The following is a 25,643-nucleotide window of genomic DNA, read 5'->3' as shown; positions in this document are numbered from 1 at the left end:
GAACTGCTTTAAATGAAGAGGCTGCTTCAGAGTAAATGAAGAGGCTGCTTCAGAGTAGCTGCCTGAGTCTGGAAGGAATCAAAACTGCTTTAGGTACAGCTGTTAATCTACCATGAAACAACATCTCAATTGCAGAAAATGCAGGATCAATAGGTCTCATAAACAAGTGTGTTGTATGTAAAAAACATGGATTATCGATATGAAGACCTTTTTTTTTTTTTTTCAGTACACACAGACTGACCGTGATTATTTAACTAGGCTGCAAAGCCACGAAATACTACTCTTCATTTCCTGTGTGTGATAAAGTTCCTCTGTCCACTGCCTCATGGTCCATGATCTGTGCTTTTGGTCCTTGGCCAAGACACAGCTATTGCACCTGCAATATGGCGCACTTCTTGATTGGTAAAGAAGCCTCTTTGCATTGGCACATCACCAAGGCTGCCTGTCCTAGAAGTAAAAAGTGTCCCTGTTAGAAGGCAAACAGCTGGGAAAGCAGCAGCAAATAAGGAGATTAGGGACAGAAAGAAGAGCACTAAGTTCCCAAACAGATAAAACTAAAGAAAGCCCTTGAGTATGTCATTGAAGCCTGGCCAAAACATGTTCAACAACTTTTTGAAGACAAGAAATGCTACTTCTAAAGACTTTTTTGGTCAGAGGCTTCCTGGTTCACTAAGACAACATGACTGAATGTCTGTAGGGGGCAAGGGGAATATTTTTATCAGATGAGGAAAGCTCTCTGGCACTTAAGAAAGTGTACAGATCTGAAGACCTGCTACCACAATAAGATGGGGGGAGGACACAGAGGGCTATATCAAAGAAACCAGGTAATGTGAGATGTTAAAAACCACATGCATTGGATATGGCTCCTTTACTCAGCTTGCTACACTTAAGACCCGCCAAACATTACTAGCTACTGTGGTAGACAACGTCTTCTCTGGGTTACAGTCCACACTATGGACTGGGTTTGGAGGGTTTGTGGGACAAGACTATCCAAGCAACTGAGAACTGACAGTGAAACTCCATGTACAGCACTATTACTGATAGTATTGCTACGCACTTCTACTACACACTTGCTACTTACACCATGCTAACGATGCAATTGTGACCATTGCTTCTGAAAAAGAAGATGGGATGTTTTAAAAACCAGTCTGTTGAGATTACACCGAAGTGACTAGCCAGAAGAGGAACAGAATTCACTCACTTGAAATTCTCTTATGGAAAAGATTATAGCAGTTTCTTAATATCAGACAATACAGGCAATACAGGCAGAGAAAGCACAAAAGTGATTTTAAGACACCTCTACCTTTTATTCTTCAAATCAGGAAGAACCAATTCAGTATTTGAATCTCCTAACTGGTTTTGCAGTCAACTTTGAGAATAATGTGAGGGTAGATTTTTTGCAAGGGTGGAGTTAGAGTGTATACTAATAAAATATATGAACTAATGATTAATCATCATTCAGGAAAACCATGGTTCTTCCAGATACAAAGATACTTTATTCTGCATTACATTTTCCTAAACACCATATTCCAGTGGGATCCAAAAAGGAAATAATCAGGGCTAGCTTTTTACTTTCTGTCTACGCAAAGAATAGACAATATTTGTCCCGACCCACAAAAAGCATATAAGAGAAAGATATGGTACTATGGTTTAGTGCAAGTCACACTTAGAACACGTTAATTAAAAGAATATCTAACAAATTTTAAAACTTTATAAGGCTTTAACAACACTTTAATAAGGAAAATTAGCCTCCTTCTCTATCATATTTTTGTTGTAGATAGTACTTTCCAAGTGCAGCTGCTTCAGCAAAAAATATTTATTTTGCTTTTCTGCCATCTTGTGGCTTAACCGCAAAATGCACCTAGGGAAAAAAAAAAAAAAAAAAAAGGCAGGAAAGCAAAAAGAGGTACAACTGCTGTTTTGTGAAGAGATTGCTTTTTAAACGCTATTTGGCCTAAACTGGTCTCCAGACCACCACCCCTCCTACCTAAACAACACTGCAGCTTGCAACAGCATGGATCTTCAGTCCAACGAGTTCCTCCAACAACTTGATCCCACAGAAAGAAATGGTGTCAACTAGCCCAGATCTCACTGCAGAGGCGATGGGCCGTTCTGTCTTCCAGAGACTGTTCCCTTGACCCCGGTCTGGCAAAGGTAGTGACTGCCTTATTTCTTATTTAAATGTATTAGTTTGAAAGTGATTATGTGAGAAGCAAGCTGAATTCTACTCTGGCTCACTCATTAGCAGAGACAAATGCTACCAAAGCTACACCAGTGAAACATGCAAGATTCTTAGCTACGCTTCTCACCATATGGAAAGTTGCATTTGGGAATATGTACAAGTGCTAAGAATCCAGTCGTAGCCTTTCTGACTTATTTTGCATTTACAGGAAATGATCAAGGCAGCTGATTTAATACAGCTGATTTAATACAGCTCATTTTAGGCAAAAAACCATGAAAACCTAATGCCATTCCTGCAGTTATATGTGGGCCAACCAGCCCACAATAAATAAGGACTTGCTTTCCATAAAACTCTGATGGAAAAGTAGGACATTGTACACTTATCCAAATCCAACCAAAGAAGTTAAATAAAGGGTTGAAGATGAGGTATGAAGAATATCAGAGGTTTTCTACAGAGGGTGGTTTTTTTTGTGTAGTTTATTTTTTAACAAAATTGCAAGACTCCCTAGCTTGCTGACTATCTAGAATGGCTCCACTGACTGAACTGCCCAACAGCAAACCACGGTTCCTTGTTTTCTTCATACCTGTGACATATTTCTATGAAAAAAACATTTTGCCCATGCTGTACTAGAAAGAGCCTCCTACCACCGATGTATAGTCAGTTGGATTTAGTGGCTCACGTGACAGCTAGTGGGTGAAGAATATTTGTGCGTGTTTTTAGCAACAAATAAACTCTAAAGAGTCAAGATTTCAGCAGCTGGTGTTCCAAGACAGTCAGACTTCTCCAGGAGTTTTCCTGTCAATTGAAATGCCATGCTAGTCTGACTGGAAACACCAGGAGTTGTTAAGGGATAAACCCTTCTGCTGGTTTATTATTTAGTGAGAAATTTTCTGGGCCATATCACTTCAGATGAGTCAGTAGAAAGTTTCAAGAAAAAAATGGTTTTAGTTAAATACCAGGCCTGCTGTGCAACTTGCAGAATGTGCTGTCCAGGACATTTCAAGACTGTGGTTTTCCAAAGCAGCTTCTTCCCAAAAGTTCAACTTTCAACTGTTCTACTTACAGCTGAGTTACAAACCTGTATACTCGTATTTTACTTCCCTGACAGAGAAGATGAGGTGGTTAGAGAAGTGAAAAAAATATTTTAGGAGTCAACTGCAGGTGAAAGGTAACTGCAGCATTTCTCACAAGATCCCCCATAAGGAAGCTGCTGAAGTACTGGCTGGATGAACAGACATTGTGGTGGACTGAAAAATGGCTGAACTGCTGGGCCCAGGGGGTGGTGGTCAGTGGCACAAACTCTGGCTGGAGCAGTGAGCCTTAGGGGTCAATACTGGGTCCAGTCCTGCTTAACACCTTCATTAATAATCTGGATGAAGGAGCAGAGCGCATCCTCAGCAAGTTTGCTGACACCAAACTGGGAGGAAGGGCCAGTACACCAGAGGGTTGTGCTGCCATCCAGAGCGACCTGCACAGGTGGGAGAAATGGGCTGATAGGAACCTCACACAGTTCAACAAGGGGAAGTGCAAAGACCTGCACCTGGGGAGGAACAACCCCAGGCACCAGTATGTGATGGGGCCTGCCCAGCTGGAAAGCAGCTTTGCAGAAAAGGCCCTGGGGGTCCTGGTGGACACCAAGTTGAACATGAGCCAGAATATCCCCTCTACTCAGTACTGGTGAGGCCACACCTGGAGTGTTGCATCCAGTGCTGGGTTCCACAGTACAAAAGAGGCATGTACATACTGGAGAGAGTCCAGCAAAGGGCCACCAAGATGATGAAAGGACTGGACCATCTCTCACAGGAGGGAAGGCTGGGACTGTTCAGCCTGGAAAAGGGAAGGCTCAGGGGATCTCATCAATGTATATAAATACCTGCAGGGAGGGTCCAAAGAGGATAGAGCCAGGCTCTTTTCAGTGGTGCCCAGGGCCAGGACCAGAGGGAATGGGCACAGATTGAAACACAGGAGGCTCCTCCTGAACATCAGGAAATACTTTTTCACTGTGAGGGTGAGTGAGCACCGCCACAGGTTACCCAGAGAGGCTGTGGAGTCTCCAACCTTGGAGATACATAAAAGCTGTCTGGGAATGGTTCTGGGTACCCAGCTCTAGGAAGCCCTGCTTGAGCAGGGGAGTTGGACCAGATGACCTCCAGAGGTCCTTGCCAGCCTCAACCATTCAGTCATTCTGTGATTCTGTGTTTGCAATGAAGAACAGTTTTAAAGGGCTATAAAGGCCACGTGTTTTATGCAATACTGAAGGCCTGGGTCTAGAAAGCCTGAAGCTTACCATGAAACTTTGTGCCTGTGTAAAGGCCCCAAACCTGCAGAAAGCTGACATCCATGGAGTGTTTTCTACCTTTCACAGTTAAAAGCAGCATATCTGAAAAAAAAACACCCAACAACATTTTGATTTGTATTCACAGTTTTAAGTACTTTCCACTGCTTGAAATTAATGAGAACTCTTGCACCAGTGGGCCGGTTCAAGTAGCTTCAAGTCTAATGTCCTGGTAACACTGAGCACAATAACTAGCTCAGGAAAATTAAGTGGTCAGAAGACTGTAATGGAAAACACAATGTTCATGACCAAATTTAGCACTGGTCTAGGAACAGATCAATCAATCAATCAATCATTGTACTCTTCAATATCCCACAGAAATTACTAATCTGAAAAAAAAACCAAAACCCAACCAAATTAATTCAATTCAGAATTGTACTACACTATGTATTGGCACAGACATTGCAGCCACTTTTTGTAACTGTATAACTACTAAAAACGACTCAGGCTCAGAATAAATGTGTTGGACTACCTTGGTAATCACCCTGCACTGATACACTTTAGTCTATTCACCAGAAAATGAATAGTTTAAAAATCCAGCAAGCAAATGCTGCTTTTTCCTCAGCAGTTAAGCAATACTGTTATTTGGTTACATTTTCCTTCTCAAAAAAAAAAAAAAAAAAAAAAGTTGTATAATGGCTCTTGGTAACCCACCAGTCAAAAGGAATGCAGGTGCCCAAAAGAATAAAGGATGCCAGGCCACATTATCTCCAGACTTCTGCATGGGAATTCTTTGATGCCTTTAATTGCGCAAGCCTTAGTCAATGCTCATACAAAGCAGAAAGCTCCTAATGAAGCAGAAAAAAGGGAAAAAAGTCCCAGCTTTTCAACTTGTTTGTAGCTATTGATTAGCTGGTAAAAAGCAGTTAGAAAACAGGAATAACACTGGTAACACTGAACTTGGACGGGCCTATCTGTTTCCAAAATTCAGATTTGATTCTGAAGAGTTGTATTAATTTAATTCTAAAAGGAGATAATGTATCTCCATATGATCAGGCCAGCTCAACAGGCAAGGAGCAACCTTGGGAGGAAAAAATGGGTTATAAAGTGTCTGTTAGACAGAACAGGCTTTTGCAATAACTTTTTCAGAGTTCTCTGTGTGGCACAAGTTCAAATTATAATTAAGTTTGAGACTATCAAATACATTATGAAGTATGAAGGGCAGCCTGTTAGCTCTAGAATCATGGAATACTATGTTGGATTGGACCTCAAGGATCCTCTTTCTATCTGCAAAGGGCACTAGAGACATTCATATTTAAGAGGAATATGTTGGTCAGAATAACGTTAATGAGACAAATGTGCCATTTGTTCTTCTTTCAACAGCTGGAGTTTATGTTTGATCCAGTAAAATACTTGAGTACTGTTTTGGATTGAAACTGGCCTGCTAAGCATCCTAGGAGTGAGCACATTATATATTGTGTTTTATACCCTTTGCTAGAAAAGCAGAACTTGGTCCAGTATGTTTGGTAAACTGCACACATTTTGTCACCTCTAAAACCCTTGCAAGACGTTAGGGTTAGATGTGTACAGTTCCTTGTACTACAGCAATAACGCATACCTCAGGGGTGACTGCATATCCCAGGTGCTTCACTGGCACTTTGCACTGCACAGCTGGGAAGCCTAAAAGGTACGGAAGTACACATCTTGCTGTGGTGAAGAACTAGTTTATAAGCTCTGAAAGCACCCAGTTAGCCCAATTCATAAAATTAATATTGAATATCAGAATACAGGGTATCCAGGGGCTTTACAGAAGACTTGCAGTCCTCCTAAGCTAAAGAAACTTGCTGTACAAGCTGCCAGAGCAGCTTTGAAGAGACCAGGCAGCCTTCCGTAAAAATCCATCCAGGCCAGTTCAAGAAAAAGAAGTTTCCTACTAAAAAAATGATCAAGTTATGTTGCTGGTTTAAACCAGGTAACAGCCCATGGGGAAGGAAAGTCATACTCAAAGGCAGGAAAACACTGTACTTCAAGATGTGAAATGGGGCAGGGAAGAATGGAGAAAGCAGCCAGGGGCTGGTCAGATGCACACTTTTTCACTCACAGAAAGATACCAGACAGGAGTCTGGAGGAATACAGGTAAAATACATTCCTACAATGTTGCTACGCTTTCAGCTCAAAACCACACTTTTGATTCTGTATTGTAAAATTCCAAGGATTGCATGTAAGACATCTTCACTTTTTGTTTAGTATCTCCTTAAAGGCATGACCTTTGTTTAGAGACCCATTTTCATTTAAGGACAAATGACCAAAAACTGTAAACTGCAACGGGACCTAGGAGCAGTTAAAAAAGCCTGATGTAAAGCCATGTATTGAGAACACAACCATGTTCAAAGTATTTAGTTTGGGAGCCAGCGCTGGCCAAAATGAAAAACACGCTACCACACAAAGATCTCCACTCTTTCTAACCACCTACTTGTTGCCCCATTTCTTTTTCTGTCCTTTCAAGAGTTTGGTCTTTTTGCATGGATGTTGCCCTATGTGATTCTGTGGGACTGAGTTGGGTGAAGTCCAGTGAACAGTGCAATTCTGCAGGAAACAAGCAGTTACACATACTTTGAAGTTTGCTTCAGCTGTGGGCTGACCGCAAGCGCTGCCTTATTCCTAAGAAGAATCTGGTCTGCTTGCTGCTTTACAGAACAAAGCAAAACTTCAACACTTGGTCAAAATCCTGCTCAACCACATTGTAAGAACCGCTGTCTGAAAACAAGTGTATCTCAGGCTTTCTCACTACAATGTGTCACTTGCTGTGCTCTGCATCATCTTAAGCCCTTCGTGGCTGGACAAACATTCTGGTTTTAGATTCAGATGCTGTGACAAAAGTCATAGCTAACAGCAACCCAGGAATGCCAACCCATGGAAAATGCTCATCACTGCTCCTGCCCACCTGTCCTGGTTTGAGATAAAACAGAATCCATTTTCTGTTCAGTAATTTTATTTTTCAGCTAAGCCTCTTCTAACTAACTGAAGTCTCTGAAATTAACAGCATATTGTCCAGACACTGTTCGTTCCCAGAGAGATAAGACATGATTGTTTCTAATTCATGCAGAGCTCTTGCTTATACTTATTGCTGTAACAACCAAGGTCGGCTAACTTTGTTATTTGCCCCATTGGAGGGCTGGAAGCAGAAGAGCGTAGAGAGGTTGTACCTGTGGGGAGCAGCGGACTACAGACGTGACCCAAAGCTAACCAACAGAGTATTCCATCCCAGCTGCATCATGCCCAGTATAAAAGCTGAGGGAACAAAGGGATCAGCCCTCTTTCTTCAATGGCCGGTGTCTGAGGAGGACTCTATCTGTTCATCTGCATTTGATCCCGATCCCTGTGTTCCTGAAGCCAGTTCCCAAGTTCAGCTCCCATCCGTTGTTACGTCCAGTCTGGGACTTTCCCCGTGTCTGCTTGTGACTTGATCATCATCCCAGAAGCTTGGTACAGTTTTGTACATATTGTATATATTTTATTATTTGTTATTATTATTTTATCAATATTTTCACTATATAGTTTCTTTTTTAAAACCCCTCTTTCTCTCTCTCCCTCCTCTCCTTGGAAAGGGCAGTGGGGAAGAACACTGGTTGTCCATTTCAGTGGCCAGTCCAGCGCAAACCATGACACCACCACATCTGTGCTTGCAGGACAGGCCTCAGCTGAACAGCGAATCCCCACGATGCTTCAGTTGCAAACCTGTGTAAACCGTTATAAAGTCTGAGCAAAAAAGCCTTTACAAGGCGACAGCAACAGGCCACGGGTGAGAAGCCGAGCCCTGGCACAGGCCTGGCATGGTGACCGAGGCTCGCCCTGCTCCCAGGCGCTGTCGTCCCAGATGATGTGGCCCACCCCGGTGCTACCGGGACAGCAGACGGGCCGCCCCAAGGCCCTTCCCGCCGCCTCGGTGAGGCGAGGCGCTGTCAGACAACAGAAAACGAACCCACCTCTTGCCGCTTTCGAGCTCGTGGTGGCACTTATACCCGCCCCGCCCATCACTCCACTCCCTTCACCCAATCAGGGCTCAGCGCTCCTCCGCCGCAGCGAATGGGAGGGCGCCTTTCTTCTCCCGCCTCGTAACGACGCGCCTGTGACCATGTCGAGAGGTCGCGTGATACGGGAAGGCGGTGAGCGAGCTCGTCCCCTGCCCTCGGCGAGGCGCGCCGCCATTGGCTGCGCCGAGAAGCCGGCGGCGCTCTCATTGGCTGCCGGCTATCGGCCGTCCGGCAGCCGGGGCCGGTCGGCAGTGTTGCCGGCAGGGGAAGCGGAGGAGGCGGAGGGCGCGACCGCGGGTGAGTGCGGGGAGCCGGGACCGGAGCCGGCAGCGGGGGGCTGGCGGCCGTCACGCCCTGCCAGCGGCCGGGCAGCTCCAGGCGAGGCCTGGCGCCGCGGCGGAGGCCGTTGGCAGGCGGCCTGCGCCCCCCACCCCGCCGCGCTGAGGGGCCCTGACAGCCGCCCGCTGTCCCTCGAACCGAGGGGGGAGCGGGGGTGGGGGACGGACTGTGTGTGTTTATGGCCCTGACAGCCGCCCCCTGTCCCCCGAACGGGAGGACACGTGTGTGTGTGTGTGTGTGTGCGCGGAGGGGAGGGGGTGGCGGCGGCGTTTTCGGTTGTTCGCGTCCCTAACGTGTTGTCCCGCTCTGATGCCTCTGTGCCTGTGTGTGACAGGTGTGCCTTCGCGGCGGAGGGGAGCCGATGGATCTCCTGCCCGATTCGTCCCCTCTGGCCACCAAGCTGCGGAACACCCTCATTCAGTACCACAGCATCGCAGGCAGCGAGTGGCGGGTTGCCAAGAAAACTGTGAGTGCTGCGGGCGGCTTCTGCCTGCTGCGGCCCCGCTCCCTCTGTCTCAGGGAAGCCGAGGTCACTTGTGTGTTGGGGGCGGGGGTGTGTGTGTGTGCGTGTGCGCGCGAAGAGCTTCTTAAGCCGTATGATACATGTGTGAAACGTCTGGCAAATTCTTGCGGGACTTTCATATGAAAGTGAAACCACCCCTCTAGGACAGTACATCTTTGGAGGACAGAATGTGTTTTTCCTGTCTGCAGACATGCTCTGTCATTCCTTCTACCCATTTTCAGGGAAGTATCTCACAGAAGAATCCTACCTGTGTAGGACTATAGGCTTTTCTTAAAGCAAAATGTGAAATAATGTTAGCACTAGCAGTGTTGCGAGATGCTCACTTGTACTTTCAACAAACCAGCCACAGCTGGCAGGTAGGGTCTGCTGGGCACTGGAATCTCTTTTATCTATAATGCTTGAACCTGTCATGCTTTGGCTTAAAAATATCTTCCTCTTAAAAAGAGAGATCATTCTCAATTCTCTCTCTCATATTGCTTCATGTTTCCATTGCCTTCAGAGCCTCCACATGATTGTTAATTTTCATTCCATGAAAGGGAATGCAGTTCTTGCTTTATCCAAGCAGTTTGCCATACCCTTCTATTGAGCTGCTTGGCTTTTCCGAGTCCTACTTTATTAAGCTAAATAGACTTTGCTGGTGCATCAGTTCTAGACTGGGTGAATAGTTTTTTGTCCTGTCCTGCGTAGGAGATAGAAGGGTATTTTGATATCTCAGTGTAGCAACATGGTAGGACTAGTGTGGTAAATGTCTTATCTTTCCCCTTTACAATGGCTTATAATGGCTTTGGTGGGTCTTGTATTTTTTTTCTTTGTGGGCAGACATTGGTACAAGAAGATCAAGTGTTCCAAATGTCACTTGATTATTTGCAAAATGAAAAAAATCACTGTCTTGAAAGGGAGGAACAAAATATCCAAGCCTTTCACTCTTGCAAAACATCTACGCCACCTCTGGTCTGCTAAATGCTAAGTCTTATTCTTGTACCATTGTTTTCCATTAGGAAGTTACCTGAATCTCACTGTCTCAGATCATGTTACTCCCTAGATTTGACCCCTGTAAAATTTCCAGTTGTACTTTCTTCCTGCCTTGCTTGTGTTCTGGTACTGTGCCGTGTAAAAGAAATTCAGAGCTTTAGCTACCTGCCAGAGAGATGCATTTTGCCCCTAAAAAAGCTTCTGGATGCAGTACTTACACTACTGTTCTTAGGACATTTGGTCCTTTTGTGCTTATGTAATCATGATTCCAAATAAAAAGGAGCCATATGGTACTCCCTTTAACACTAAAATTCAGAGATTTTGTAGAGGTTCCATTTCATAGTTAGATGAAAATCAGAAGATACTGTTTTCTTTATTTTCTCTGGCTAACTTTAAAATGAATAGACTACTGCTTGCAAGACACTTCTAACGAGGCATCTAGGAGAGAAAGGTAACTTTAGCTTTCTTGTCTGCTGCTGTCAGCACCTCCTGCACACATTTGCCTGGTCATGTGTTACAGGAGTGCAAACAGAAGTTGTGTGGTCTTCTTTTCTGAATAGTGTCCAGATAATGGCTTTCCAGTTGTCTTTTAATTGAAAAGCTTTACCTAGTAATGTGGTTCTATTATTCTGTATGTTTGCATAATAAACTTGCTTGTCCAGCCAAGCCCCATTTCTGCGCAGATTTCTTGCATTTTACACTAAAAAAGGCAATTGACTGATTTAATTTTTTTTTTTTTAAAGAATGGAAGATTAGGAATAAAAGGTATCTGAAACATCTGCTTCTGTTCTTAAGAAAAGTGTACAAAAGTGCCCTCATCAATGAGCACTTTGGGGTGAATCATAATCAATAATAAAGTTGTTTGTTTTTCTTCAGAAAAATGGTATAATTTTCTCGACACCCTATATTTGTATGTAAGTGATAATTAACATCGTATCTTCCATTTTCTTGCAGAAAGATGCAACTGTGTGGCGTAAACCATCAGAGGAATTCAGTGGATACCTGTAAGTTTCACAGCAGATCAGACACGTTTTTAAGGTTCCACAGATGTGTTTTGTAGAAATTAGAAATGAAGGCTGTGGGTTCCACACAGATCTGTGGATTCAGCTACACAGATTCTGCAGAGGAGAAGCTATATGGATCATCTAGTGTGCCTATACCATTTCTTCTTAGTGTTATACTTTGATGCTTTGGTGTTGCATGGTGTCTAGAACAATAAACAGTGAAAAGTGTGGAAAACACCACAAAACTCCCATTGGCTGAAGTGGGCCACAACATATGCCCAGGCCTTTTAGAAAGAAGATCTACAAGCCACAGAATCAAGTCCAGGTTCAGTAGTCCAAAGCATTATTGGGTGACAAGCCAGTCAGTGCCTGGACTGTTACAGTGACTATGCAACTGCAGTAGAGTAAAATATCACGTGTGTAGTTGCCGGAAAGATGTGTGACATGAAGGCCCTTCCTGTATGAGTTTCTGTCACTGGGTTCTGTTGGCACCTGTAGGTTTAGGTAGAGAAATAGTTACTAGAGAACAGCACCCTGAAGAAACGGGAAGTTGTGTGAGAAGGTAGCGTTTGAAAGTATCTCAAAGACTAATACGCTCTGTGGAATTTAAGTCCTGTTGAATCTGCAAGAGCTGATGACCCCAGACACCATGAGTCTGCTGAGTGTGCAGGACCATGAGCACACTGGCATCAACAAGTTGTGTAACTTGAACCTCTGACAAGAGGGCAGTGGCTGCTATGTGGCGATGAAGACTTCAGGTTTGTGTATACACCTGGTGAAATAAAGGACACTTTGAAGAACTTTCAAAACACCTACCCGGAAGCCACTGGCATGTTCACGTGGTCCTTTAGTTCTGAGTGTACAGCTCAAATTGGCTCCAGCCAGGTAATTATAAGTGAATATGGGTGAATTGCGCAAGTGAATAGATGAATCTGTTGTTTGACCTACTATTAATAAGAACATCTTAATGAATAAGAAGTGTTTTGAAAATAATGGGCCTGGTGGAGTCTTCCCCTTCAGGAGCTGGCAAGTAAACAATATCTCTGGTGTCTAGTAAAAATATCTGATAACAGTTGAATGTTCTGTAATGTCTTATTCCAAATTATTTTATTTGGTACTCCTATATGCCACCAAAGCATAACAGTTTCTCATTCGCTTGGTTCTACTACTGTTAATTCTATTTTGTGAAAAATGTTTTTCCCATTGTATTCCTGCTCTCCTTTCTTTTTACTTTTAGCTTTACATGTCTCTTGCTTGCCCAGCAAGCAGAGCAAAATAACAAGTTGTTAGAGAAATAAACATCATGATTTTTACCTGAGGAAGGAGTTTGCCATTTGCAAAATATTGATTGCCACATAAGGACAAAGTTTCTCAATAACATTTATTGCAGAGAAGAACAGATGCACAGATAGGTCTTTTTCTGTTCTGTTTTTCTGACACAATTGTCCACTGACCATAACTCTGGGTACCAAGGTATTACAGTAAGTGTGCTGTTGCAAATTAATGGAATATTTATAAAGAATTTCTCACTTTTAAATGTAAACATATGTTTCTTAGCTACAAAGCTCAAGGAGTGGTGGAAGATGTTACTAACAGAATAGTGGATCATATTCGTCCTGGACCTTATCGGCTGGACTGGGACAGCTTAATGACTTCAATGGACATCATAGAAACGTTTGAAGAGGTGAAGACTTGTTTGGATTCTTAAGGAAAATATGTATAGATGCATACATGAAGTTAACAGTATAGCAGAGCAGTAAAATTCTAAGATTTTTCTGCATGCGCATGGGATATTGTGCATATATGTGGTGGATGACCTCAGATGATGCTTTCTGGCTGCACAATCCTATTCTGAAGCTTGAAGTTCAGCTTTTCATCAATGCTAAAAATAAAGGAGTAAAACTTGGTTGGTCACAATTTTCTCAGACCTGGGAGCCCTGGTAGCTTCTGCTAATATTCACATATAGAGACTTACAGTCTGATATTTTATATTCTGAAGCCTTTTCATAGCTTGCTTTCTTCTGTTCCACAACAAGCAAAATTGTGGGTATTAATAATCCACACATACAGAAGCTGCAACCTCTCCCTCTTCCTGAAAGGGGCTTCACTGTGCAGCAGGGCTGTGTGCTAGGAGCCAAAAGAGTTCATACTGAGGGGCAGGACTTGCTAAAGAAAGGTGGGTTTGAAGTTGATTACAGAAGAGCTGATAGCTTTCCTTTGGTTACTGAGGTCTTCAAAACCCTGTGGGCATCTGGCTTGAACATGAATTGTCTTTTGCTCTGGCTCTTAAGCAAGATTTGTATGGCAGGGTGTTTTTGCTAATTATTCCTTAGAATTTATGCCCACTCTATTGTCTTATAAAATAGCCTTTTTTTAAGAATTATTTGCATTCTGTTGTATTATTCGCTTGGTGGATTAAAAGTACTTGACAGAGCATCTTAATACTAGAGAAGCCTCTTGCAATTTATTCATGGTCCTTTCAGACTTCCTAAGTAATGGTTAAGCCACATGACTTTCAGTTCCCAGGCATGACACAGTTCTCTAGTTTTAGTCAGTATGGTTTAAAAGTGCCAGAGGTTCTCTGCCCCTGCAGTTCTCAGTTGCAGACTACAAGTCCTTACAAACTTCCAGCATTAAGACTGAAAATGATGCAGCCATTCAGACCTCACTGAGGTCGTTTGTTTGCACAGCGTAGGTGAGAGGGGCTGTGACCTTTGTGGAGAAGGCTAGCTGCCTACAACCATAAATTTCCCTGAATTCATTATACTAAGATGTTTTTGTTTTCCTGCCCTTCTTATTTTGTCACTCAACAAGAACTGCTGTGTGATGCGCTACACCACTGCTGGCCAGCTCTGGAACATCATAGCACCAAGGGAGTTTGTTGATTTCTCTTACACGACAAGCTATGAAGATGGGCTTCTATCATGTGGTAAGGCACCACTTACGTGTGCTTAATTCTTACTTTGCAACAGCTTATTTTGCTATTTGGTTTAAGATTTCATTCAAATTAGTTTAGTTCTGCAGTAAGCATTTGAAAATGGTGTAAGATTGTCTTCAACAAATATTTCAAATGTATTTTAACATTTTACAGATTTAAAGAAGTATACAAGTTACTGGTTTACCCATGAGCCATCCCAGTGTGCCAAGTTTCACTTATGCCAACTGTGTGACAGGAGTGGTAGTGACAAAGTTGAGCGCTCTGAGTGAGCTCTTACAGCAAAATGGGTGGAGTAACAACTTGCTAGTAAATGGAAGGAATGTCTTTTTAATGTCAGAATTTCTGCATCAAGCTCTGCTTGTCTGATGTGGAGTTTGGATGAAGAGCAGACAACTTTCATCCATGAAAATATCCAGAAACCTGAAGTGTGTCTTAAATTCCCCAAGCAGAAACTTATACGTTTTAAATTTACTGTATCTTTATTTTTTTAACTGTCTCAAATTAATTTCCCATTTTTGTTTGTTTTCCTTGGTAGGTATAAGCCTAGACTATGGAGAGGTGAGACCTAACTTTGTCCGTGGGTTCAATCACCCTTGCGGTTGGTTCTGCGTCCCTCTTAAGGACTATCCCAGCCACAGTCTTTTGACAGGCTATATTCAGACTGAACTGCGAGGGATGCTACCACAATCTGCAGTAGACACTGCCATGTCTAGTACCCTGGCCAACTTCTACTCAGACCTCAAAAAGGCACTGAAAACAGACAAACAGTGACTTGAAAGTCCGTGCATTTCTTGCATTCAAATTATATTGTTTAGCTTAGCATAGGTTAGCTGCTCAGTTAAAAGGTGAGTAACATTGTTCCTGAATGATAATTGAACCTTTATGTTGAAGGATCCTAACAACTTTACCAAGTACTTTTTGGTATGATACTTTGCATACATTCCTAATTCATGGTGTGAGATTCTGTTTCCTGCTCAGCACTCTGCAGCTGTGTGAGGAGTGGTCTGAATCTATCAACTCCTGGCTTCCTCGGTAGAAAGCACAAGATGTGTCTGTGGACTTGAAAAATGCAGCATGAAGTCAGCTCTCGCCAACAGTGTTGAGAGTGGAGTGCTCAGGATTTTTCTGGTGCAGATCGCTGTATAGGCAGCGTCACATTGAAGATTTAATTTTGTAATATATATATTTTTATATTTCAAATTTTTATTTAGTTTGTACAGGTGCATCTGTAATTTGGTTTTAAAAAATTGCTTTGATTTATCATAGGGATATTAAATAGCTAAGCTGTTAAATGATACTCTTCGTAAGAAAGCTATTCACTCTTGTTAGCAAAAATAAGTATTCATTATTGGCATTTCTTCAGTGTTGTAACTGTAATTTAATTGACTGTTGTATGTAACAGTCTCAGTGCATAGATAAAGAAATGCCCTTACAGCTGATCCAAAGCTCATTTAAGTCATCAGGTGTCTTTCCATAGTTTTTAGTGGGCTTTTAGTCATGCAGTTGTCAAAATAGCAAACCTCCAATGGATCTTCTGTGATACTCTGCACTTCTAAATAATTTTGTACTTAAATTTGCATGTAATTGTGTGTAGGTTGGAGTTTTTTTGGCTTCCTTAACTAAAAATCCTGGAATTACTAAAGCAACAGAAAGGAACAGTAACTTGCTTCAGGTATACTGGTGTAGCCACAACAGCACAGACTGCCAGCATGCTGGTACTGCACACTAGAGTGTTCTGTGGTAATGCTCCTAGATAGATCTTTGCAATAAATTAAATTAACATCTCAATACATGAGCAGCTGAAGGCCAAAACTCAAGCTGCACAATTGCTTGGATCTGATGGAGGGTCAAATTTTTAAGGGTATTTAGATACCTAGTGATGCTAACAGGTATGTAGCAGGGGCTATCAAAAGATTACTGTCTGTGCTGCTTGGAACCTGAATTCTGTTTAAAAGCTGCCATTAAGCTTTTAATGTTGGCATGCATCATTTGCTCAAATGAGATTGTAATTGTTCCTATCCTTTACCAGTGCTCATAGGGGCAAGTTTAGCTGTGTAGTAGTTAGGGAAAGTACCTTGAAGCCCTAACATTTTGGGGCCAGTTGTATACATACAATCCAAGGACTGGTAGTGAACTCTCAGGAAAAAAAAAAAAAATCAGATGAAAATGGTGCCCCTGCAGTATTGGCTCTTTTGACACTGGCCACTGTAGCTGAACTCTGGACAGTGAGGACTTTTCTTTCTCATTGCTCAAGCAAAAAGGTAGAAAAAACATGACGCCAAATACAGTGAGGGCTCTTCCATCGTGCTTCATGTATTAAGGCATTTTAGTACTGCTTAAGACTGTTAAAAACAATGTCATCAAACAACCTTTGCTGTCTTCATGGGCAGAAAATGTCAACTCCCTTTTGGGTTTTGTGTATGCTGCAGTTCCCTCTAAACTCCACTCTTCCCATCTTTTCTATCTTCTTTGTTTCCCTTGCAGTACTGGAAGTTCACAAGGTGATTTTTCACCACCAAGGACACTCAGGAAGTGGTGTTAGCAGACATGTTTCTTCCTAAATGCTAGGGTCCACTCCTTTCTAGTACTGGTACAGAGGCAAGTATGAAAGCCCTAGCAATACTGCTCTGTGGGATGAATGCTGACATGATTATAGAGGAAGCTGTGTGAAGTGTACCCTATTTATTCTTCCCAGTTATAAAGACTATATGTGTAGTGAATCTGCATATTCATGTCTTCTTTTTTTAAAACTGCTGGGACTAACTAATTGAGGGGTTGTGATACAGATGTATTTAGAGAAAAATACTCCATTGCTCTCTAAAAAGCCCAGTTTAAATCTACACTGATGCACTTCAGTGCTGGAGAAATGGGTTAAAAGGAGTGCAAGACACTTACAGGATGATGTTTGTACAACACAAGGCACTGCAGAAGGCTTAAGAGGTCCCTGTTCCAAATACCCATTATAAGGGCTTTAACACCTCTAGAGTATCTATCCTGTCCTTATTTAGTGTTCAGTGTGATGGCTTTTTATGCTTTCAGTGAAGATAGGCCGATGGAGCATAGAGCAGCTGAAGAAAGAAGAACTTGTGTATAAATGGAAGAAAATTGTTAGTTTATTTTAAGTATGATGATGTTTTTAATAAAAATATCTCTGTGCAGGTTGCCTTTTTGTCAACAGACTTGTTTTCAGTAACAGGCCTAGAAATGGAAAGACTTTGTGAATGAGAGCAAAGTTTCTGAAAGCAAAGTAGGCCTTCTGTTTTGCATTATGGCAATATATTCCCTTAAACACTGATTACACTGGCTTTGTGTGTTTAAACAGATGTGGTCTATTGCTTCTGCCAGTTATCTGGAACATTCAAGTGAATAACAGAGTAGAGACTACCAGAGACAGAGAGTGGAGGCAGATTTTATTTTATTTTTACATCAATAAAAGAGCATAGTGCAATTCTCCAGTTTTCAGATGAGCAGAAATCATGGAAGGTTCTAACAGATTTTAAGGGTTTATTTTGGGGAATCTCACACTTCTAAAAATCTTTCTGATTTAGGAGTGCAGTGATTGACAATGTATGCTGATTATGCTGCTGAAGCAACGCATAGCTGATACCTCTACAGTCATTCTTCCAAGCAGTTCAGCTAGACAGTAATACAGAACTAGAAGGAGGATGTCCAGTTTCGTAGTGTGTTGTATTTATTTGAAATGAAAACCTACTATCTTTTATATATGTAAGGATTTAGAGGATTCTTAGATTTTGAAGCACAACTGTTCTTTAACCAGAGTACATTGAGAACAAAGAAACCCACAAAATCAAGTACTTACCCAATCAGAACCTCTTTTCCCACCGTGGCATTGTTTTTCTCCTAAATTAGTGGACAATCTAGATGGAGCCATGACAGTAAAAACAGGAAAGCGGTTCAAAGGATAAAGTGCAGGAGCCCAATTGTTTTGCTTATTAGGAGGTAGTGGGAGACAAAGTAAATGGCCTAGTATAGGTTTCTCTCATCTTCACAGCAGCAGAATTTCTGCAGGTTTGTGACATTCACCAGTACTTGAGTTTAAGAGTGTTTCAGTTAAAGTGGAATATAGTTGTCTGAAAGCAACTTGTGAATGAGGTACCCAAGAATAGCGGAGACCAGTTTTTGCTAGGGAAATAGCATGTATATAGACACATCAAAATTATTTTTATATGACTAGTATTTTTAAAAGAAAATTTACTTTTTCAGGGGTTTAGGCAATATGACAGTCTAATCTTTTGCACTTTAACTAGGTTCTCTGTGTGTGGATGGGAAAGCTGGCTAAAGATAAGACAATTTTCATGTTTGGCTTCTGTTGTTCATCTAAAACCTCCAGCATTAAACCTTGCCTGTAGTTGTACTCCTTATTTTACATATGCAGAAGAGAGAGACTGGGCTAAGTTCAATTTGGGGGCAGTCTAATGTACTCTACCACAGCGTGCTGGGAGGTGGAGCACTACTTCAGATAGATACTCTGGGAACTGCACAAGTCCTGATTTCGAATCTAATGTGTTTATAACTGTGAAAGATGATGAATTTATAAAACATGAAAAGACTGTAATATTCCTCCAGCAATCATAAATAACCAGAGCTGTTTTGATGGTGTAAGCTGGTGGTTCAGCCTAAGAGGTCCACTGCTGTAGAAGTAACCATAATTCTAGTGAAACCAGTCAAGTTGTGCCTGTGTTCAGAAAGTCAAAGTCAGTCTTATCTTAACAGTGGTTTTAACTGATTATGTTCAGCACTTCAGAGATTGTATTTATATTTTGATTGCAATTGCAGAATAAATTAAAACATGGATTCCAACAGACTCATGATGTGGCTTTTTCAATACTTATGCAGGTGGATGTAGCATTCCGTTACTTTGTGGGGAGTTGAGTCTGATGATGTAGTTCATCTTTAGCTGCATGGTGTTTCTAATGCTATCAATGGCATTGTAATTATTGCATTATTGCAAATCTCTAATGCTATCAATTCGTCTCCTTAAATTTGAAAGCCAAAAGGTCTGTCTACTTTGGAAATTGATTTAGGCCGAGGAAGATGCACAACTCAGATTTCTGCTAAATTGAAATCTCTTGAAAACTGTACAAATAGGATTTTCTCAAAGCTTAAATTCTAAGTATATATATACACACATATATATATTGTAATGACCCCATGATTGCTGTGGAAGAACTTTATTATCTTGTCCTAGTATTACTTACCTTTTAGCATGTTTAAGAAATGGTTTCTTAACCATCAAAGTTAAGTTTATCCAAAGCATATGAACACGTAGCACCTTGCAAAAGGCATCTAGATGTACATTAGGGTTATAAAGCATGCTGCAACATGTATTTTGACAAGTGTTTAATTAGTACCTACAGAAACAAAGGAAGAAAATGCCTGAACCTTACATAGAAACTTTCCTTGTTTCTTTTACTGAACCTGCGTACAGGCAGGAGAGTTCTATAGCATTTGACTGCAGAGAAAAGAGTTGAGCCCTCTTCTGCTGCTGAGAAAAGGAACTGTGACCACTGAGATACAGCACGCTCTCGTAGGGCATGTATCATGTCACCCTCTGCAAAGTCAGGTAGGAATAGGTATGGAGGCCACTTGGGATCTTCAGAGAATGATTAAGAACATTAATTAGCATTATTAAAGAAAATAGTGATGTTTAAACCCATTTACTGGTGAAAGAGGATATGAAGAATATGAAGGTGGGAGAAATAATGATAAACCTATGCTAGAGATTAAGAGTTCTCTAGGAAAGAATATACCCTGACGTCCTAGACCACAGTTTAAACTTTGTAATACATTCTGCTTTTCCCAGTCCTCACTGAGCTGTGCTGGTGATTCAGTTTTACGCTACAGGTAGGGACTGATTATTGTGGGGTTAACATTGCTCAGGATGTACCTCTAGCAGGGAGAAAACAGGCAGCACATGACAGGAGACATCTGTGCAAGTTTCACAGCTGACCCACGCAATAAAAGATGTCATGTCTGGGTTAAAGTGCCCCAAATCCCAAGATGTTATCCAGAACTGTCACTTCCAAAGTGGATTTTCTTTATAATTTCTCTATCAATGAGGCAAGTCAGTATGACATTTCCTCCATACAGGCAAGGTAGGTGGAGCTATTAAAAGACCAGTGCCTGCCCAAAGTGTAATCAGAAACTGACCATGCTCAGACCTTCTGTGGGCCAGTTTGGCTTTGACCTGGGGTTCCTGACAGAAGGCGTTTCCTGAGCTCTGTCCCTGGGGCTGTGGACCCACCAGCCAGCACAGACCCATCTCTGAGGCAGGTTATGACCCTGGAGAGGAAATTACTATCCTAAGTAAGATTCCCTGACTTTGTCAGGGTGTCAGTCTGAGTGCTGCCTTTAATTTTGGTTCCAATCAGACAGCATTATGGCTAGTGTGCCGCTGTAACTGATTCCAGCTCCAAGGCTCACTGGGGGTGCAGAGCAGTGCTCAAGGGGGTCCGTCTGGGCATTTGCAAACATGAATACTTTGGGTACCATACGACCCCTCCTCATCTGTATGGCTAACAGGATTTTGAGCTTCTCACAAAGTGGAGGAAAATGGAAAGAAATCGCAGCATACCTGTTCTCTGGAGCATGAGGAATGTCCCTGCAAACCAGCATCTCTTACACATACAGGATTATGCATGGAGCCCCTATATGCACAGCCATCTCTGCCGAATTGCATGGTCTCCCTCTCCCGACCAATCAGCCTAATTTAAAAGACACAGTTGAAACATGAACGTCTGTACAGCAACACAGCCCATTAGAGTTGAGATGCTGGAAGCTTCCCAAGACCAGCAGGTACAGTAGTCTTCACCAGAAGGTGGTCGTACATCAGGGAGTTGGTGACCCACGCAGCCGTTAACCCGAGCCAGGCCAGCCCCGTCCTGCTCCGCGCGTGCTCCCTGGATGCGGGATAACCTTGCCCAGCTAACGATGGCAGAGGAGCCTGCAGGCAGCTGTCAGGCAGTTCCAGCCATTACACCACCTGCTTGGCCTTCCCTGTGTCTGACAGGGCCGCAAGAATTTCTTGTGTGAACACCCTTCCTGCTTGGCAGCAGCAATGATAAGTAGTTTGATGAATGAAGCAATGCATTGTTTTAAGAAAATCCTGTAATAGCTCGAATAACCAAAAAATGGGGTAACCCTTCCATGGGCATGCTGTGCCAGAAGCCTGTTTGATGTCTCATAGCTCAGGCTTCCCAGCATTTTTTCCCCGTGCAAGATTATCTATACTACCCTCTCTTTCTTCATTGTGTTAGCTCTAATAGATAGCACTTTAAATGATATTTTACTGATGCTCATTGCCTTTTTACTGGGATCATAAGGAACCAACACTTCCTGGTGCAAAACAGCAGGCAAGATGAAGAATCAAGTTTTGTATATGCTTGACACTGGCAAAACATCTTTCTGTTCTGTCTGTGTGCCTCCTGAGCATCTGTGGAAGAGAAATTGAGGAACCTTGATGCCCAACACATGTTCTACCTGCTACACGCCTCTTGCCTGAGGCAACAGAAGTATGATAATGAAGAAAAAAGAAATGAGGAAGAGGCCTTTCATGCATTATTTTTTTTTTAAATGTCAAACAAAAGTATAGAGAATTCACCATGCATGTAAAAATATCAAATCATTTCCCAAACCATCTGCATCCTTTGATGCTTCAGACAAAAGGTTACTTGCGTATTTACAGCACGTTGAAGGAAAAAGGTGTTTTAACTGCTCAGGAGGAGATCAGAACTACAAAAACCTGGAGCTGGGCTTTACAAAGAAGCAGACTGCACCAGGCATCAGCAGGAATGCAGATTTTTGTTAGTTGTGAGGCAGGAAGCTTTTGTTTAACTCCCCAATTATCCTAACTTATGGACAGTCCCTCTGACTTGTTCTGTCAGGTTACAGACTTGTCAGTTCTGTCTTATGTCCCATTTTCTTGTTTGTCTCAGGCTCGCTATAAAACCAGTGTAATGTTATGCTGTAACACAAGCTTCCACACTGCTGTTTGATGCGCTATTTTTAAGAGGTCAGTCCAAAGCACAAAAATCCTGAGCTCCAGGAGGAGCTCAAAGTCCATAGGACCCAGCTCCTATACGTGCTCTTTTCTTTCGACTTTCCACTGCCCTTTTCCATTCTGTTATGGAAATGGGAAGAAGACGATTTCATGAAACCGTAGTAAGAACTTATGCCTTGCCTCAGCTTGGGTAAAGATTGAGCAGCATCCATGGAAATGCCCAATTTGACAGTTTTTCTGGAGCACTGCCACCATGTGGAATATCTTGGAGAGCACATCTTCATTTATTTCTTATGTCCCCCATGGGTTGTGAAGAATCATCTCCCACAAAGAGCTATGAAGGGACTTTGCATTCAAGCAGTCTGCAAGCCTAAGGAGTTGTAGCTGGCAGGAATAACAAGTTGCACGAGTACATGACAGGGGCCAGCTGGCCAAGCAGCCATTCTGCAGACCCATGGCAGTTGTGACCCATGGCAAACAGAGCAGGAGGGAACACCACTGAGCATGCTAAGTGACAGATATGGAAACAGAGCAGAGAAACAACAAATAATCCTTCCAACACCTCGAGTCTTGCCAAGGCCTCCACTCAGACACCACATGCAGTTTTGGGCTTTTGGCTATCATAGTTCAAGACAGAAAGTGGTCAATTACAGGCAGAAAATCCGTATGCAAGCAAGAAGAGCAGTGAAAGACTTAGGGTGTATGTGCCCTGTGGGGAAGGACTTGGTTTGTACTGCTGAGAGAGGAGGACGCTGAATAAAGGAGCATTTTTAATAACCTTTGGATTCATAAGAAATGGTTGCAGAAAATGGTTGCAGATCACCTTGACAGACAAACTGTTAACTGCAACAAAAACACTCAGGACTTTATAAAATACTCTCCAGTATAAGAGTAGCAAAATGATTTGGTAGATTGCACAAGGAAGTGTCAGTGTCTTCAATGCTGTATGTCTTTAAAACAAGCGAGGCAAGCATCCATCTGGCATCACCCTCTCCAAGGCACTGGCATAGCCTGGACAACCTTACAAAGGCCTTTCCAGCCCCTAGTTCTGTACTCCACCACTAGTTAAAGATGTAGTTTGTTATCCAACTGCTAAAGTTTTGAGGGAAGAGGAAAAGAGGAAATGCTATGCCAAGTTGGAATTTATTCCAGACTGTGCTATATAAACAGGTAACACCCATAATCACATCTCCCTGTAATGATGCCTATTGTTCCTTACCCTATGCTGAGCACTAGCTGTCAGCAAATAATAGATGTAAGCATTTCTAGATTTACTAGTTTATTTAGCATCGGATCAGTCATGCAAGCCACTTATTAAAAATAGACTTCCTACCATTAAAGCATATTCTCATGGTGTATCAGCATTTCCATGCAAGCACACAAGCAGGTACATTGGTTCCAAATACAATACACTGAAACAACAAAACCGCCATTTTTTTCTGGTTCAGATTTCTCTCGGGTTCATTTGCACAGTATCAGAAAAGTTACTACACAAAGGGGCTTAGTCTGAAGTAAGAGTGTACAGTTAAACAAGCAGTCCATAAACTTCTATTTAGTCGCTAACATCTTTGCTAGCACGAGCAGACAGTGTTGACAGTACAGGATTTCTTACACATTAAGCAGTAAAAGAAGGAGTCAGGTACACAGGACATAGAGCTAATTCGAGAAAGTCTAACAGACACATGACATTTTTGATTGTCATTTTTAAGAGTCCAGCCGCCATTGCTCTGATCTGTAACAGGCTTATAAAATACTTTGTGTTAGAAGTCAATAGCACCATTTGTCTGTTTGTCTTGGAAGCATCAGCACATACCCTAACCATGCAGCGTATACTCCTCTTGAATTAACAGAAGCACAAAACTCCCTGCTTATGGTCTGGTCCTCATCCAGCCTCAAAGCCAAGAGCCACCAGGAGCCTCCAAACAAAGGCCCAGCCTGGCACAAGCCCTTAATGTATCACATTTCTTCAGGTTAAAACCAGTTTAGCTGATGACTTCCTTACTGTGGGCCTGGAGCAGCCAGCCAGACTCTGCTTGGTGCTTCCCAGGCTTGTAAGGGCATGGTGGTATAGATCCTTGGGACTAACAAACTGCTTCCTCCAGGTGAGACAGACTCAGTGACTCTTCCTCTCTTCTCCCACTCCCTCGCACGCTGGATAAGTTACCCTTGCTGTTCTTAAAGACCGCCCTTTTTATCTTAGTCTAAGGGAGTAGGGTTCATCCTCCACCTCTCCATCTTTCTTTCTCCCTGAGCACCTAATAACTTCAGAGTTAATTTTCTCACAAGCAGAGGCCTCTCAACACTGTGTATTCTGAAAAAAAAAAAAAAACCAAACCCAAACCCAAAACAACCAAACCTCAAAACAATGTCCCTTATGGAACATTAAATGAAATTTCTGCTATTTAATCAGAAGCATTAGCATGACTTCTCATGGGCATGTGGTGTGAAGAAGGAAGTGGTTCCTGTTGTGCATAATAGCATGAAGACACAGCTGGGGTTAGCTGTCAGCAGCTAGTAGTTTAACTGTTCTTGTTTCTAATTGCTTTCAGTAAAAAAAATCTCTTAGTTTGTAATTACTGTTTCCCTGCAGCCAAGATGGTAAAGATTTGAGCAGAACAAACAAGGCACACACCACTACAATAAGGGCAGCAGGTTGGTGGTTGGTGGTGGCACCAGCCTGGGATCCTCTGCAGGGTCCAATGGATCACTGTCATTCCCAAGGAAGATACTTCTCAGGGAGGACCCTGCTGCAGCAGGATTTAGAATACCCTTCAAAGATATTTTTTCTCAATATGCATACAGTCCATTTGCTTGGTTTAATGAAACATTTCTTGACAAACCCCCATTTGCCATTAAAGACTACTCCAGGCCCCATAGCAAGCTGAGGAAGAGACTGGGAGCCATATTAATAGTACAAACAAAACAGCTTTGATGTCTTACAAACAAAAAGTGGGGTCAGTGGTGAGGTTTTTCCACCTAGAGAATACTGGCGCTGGATACATATGCCCTACTTTCCGAAACATGGCTAATGATGATGCGTGGAAAATAACAGAAATCAGAGAACCTGAGACCTTGGAGGAAACGCTTATGGACGCTTGTCACCTTATTCCTTGTCTGGAGAAAGCTAAGAAGGAGCTCTCTTTGGTGTGCTCCATAGCAAAATCCTCTGGTGTTTTTGTTGTGTGCATTTGTCGCTTGACATAGAGATTTGTGGTGGTGGTTGTGCTCCTTCATGTAAAGTTTGCATTTGTGAGTAACATAGTCATGTCTGGGATCTGTTCTTTCCTAGATGCCCTGGTTCTTGCAGGTACAGTAGCTACAGTTTCTCACAGTGCAATGCAGCTATTTGGCGCTAA

At 42.4% G+C, this 25,643-nt stretch overlaps 1 protein-coding gene across 1 annotated transcript; it reads left to right on the top strand.

The window, feature by feature from the left end:
* The first annotated feature begins 8,712 nt into the window (after positions 1-8,712).
* Positions 8,713-16,522, top strand: STARD4 (StAR related lipid transfer domain containing 4). The gene is made up of 6 exons (XM_074166609.1): positions 8,713-8,788; positions 9,165-9,296; positions 11,280-11,329; positions 12,887-13,013; positions 14,144-14,258; positions 14,803-16,522. Exons 2-6 carry the CDS (start codon positions 9,192-9,194, stop codon positions 15,036-15,038), a joined length of 633 nt encoding a protein of 210 aa, XP_074022710.1. The 5' UTR covers positions 8,713-8,788; positions 9,165-9,191; the 3' UTR covers positions 15,039-16,522.
* The last annotated feature ends 9,121 nt before the right edge of the window (positions 16,523-25,643 follow it).

The sequence above is a fragment of the Numenius arquata genome, chromosome Z (genome assembly GCF_964106895.1).
Source record: "Numenius arquata chromosome Z, bNumArq3.hap1.1, whole genome shotgun sequence".
In the NCBI taxonomy this organism is placed as follows: domain Eukaryota; kingdom Metazoa; phylum Chordata; class Aves; order Charadriiformes; family Scolopacidae; genus Numenius; species Numenius arquata.
This window is presented reverse-complemented; position numbering and strand designations above follow the sequence as displayed.

Bases quoted from the DNA above. Each gene is read 5' to 3' on its own strand.
- STARD4 (XM_074166609.1), top strand. From the start codon at position 9,192: ATGGATCTCCTGCCCGATTCGTCCCCTCTGGCCACCAAGCTGCGGAAC. The intron at 9,297-11,279 runs GTGAGTGCTGCG...ATTTTCTTGCAG, and splicing joins GGCGGGTTGCCAAGAAAACT to AAAGATGCAACTGTGTGGCG. The intron at 11,330-12,886 runs GTAAGTTTCACA...TATGTTTCTTAG, and splicing joins GAGGAATTCAGTGGATACCT to CTACAAAGCTCAAGGAGTGG.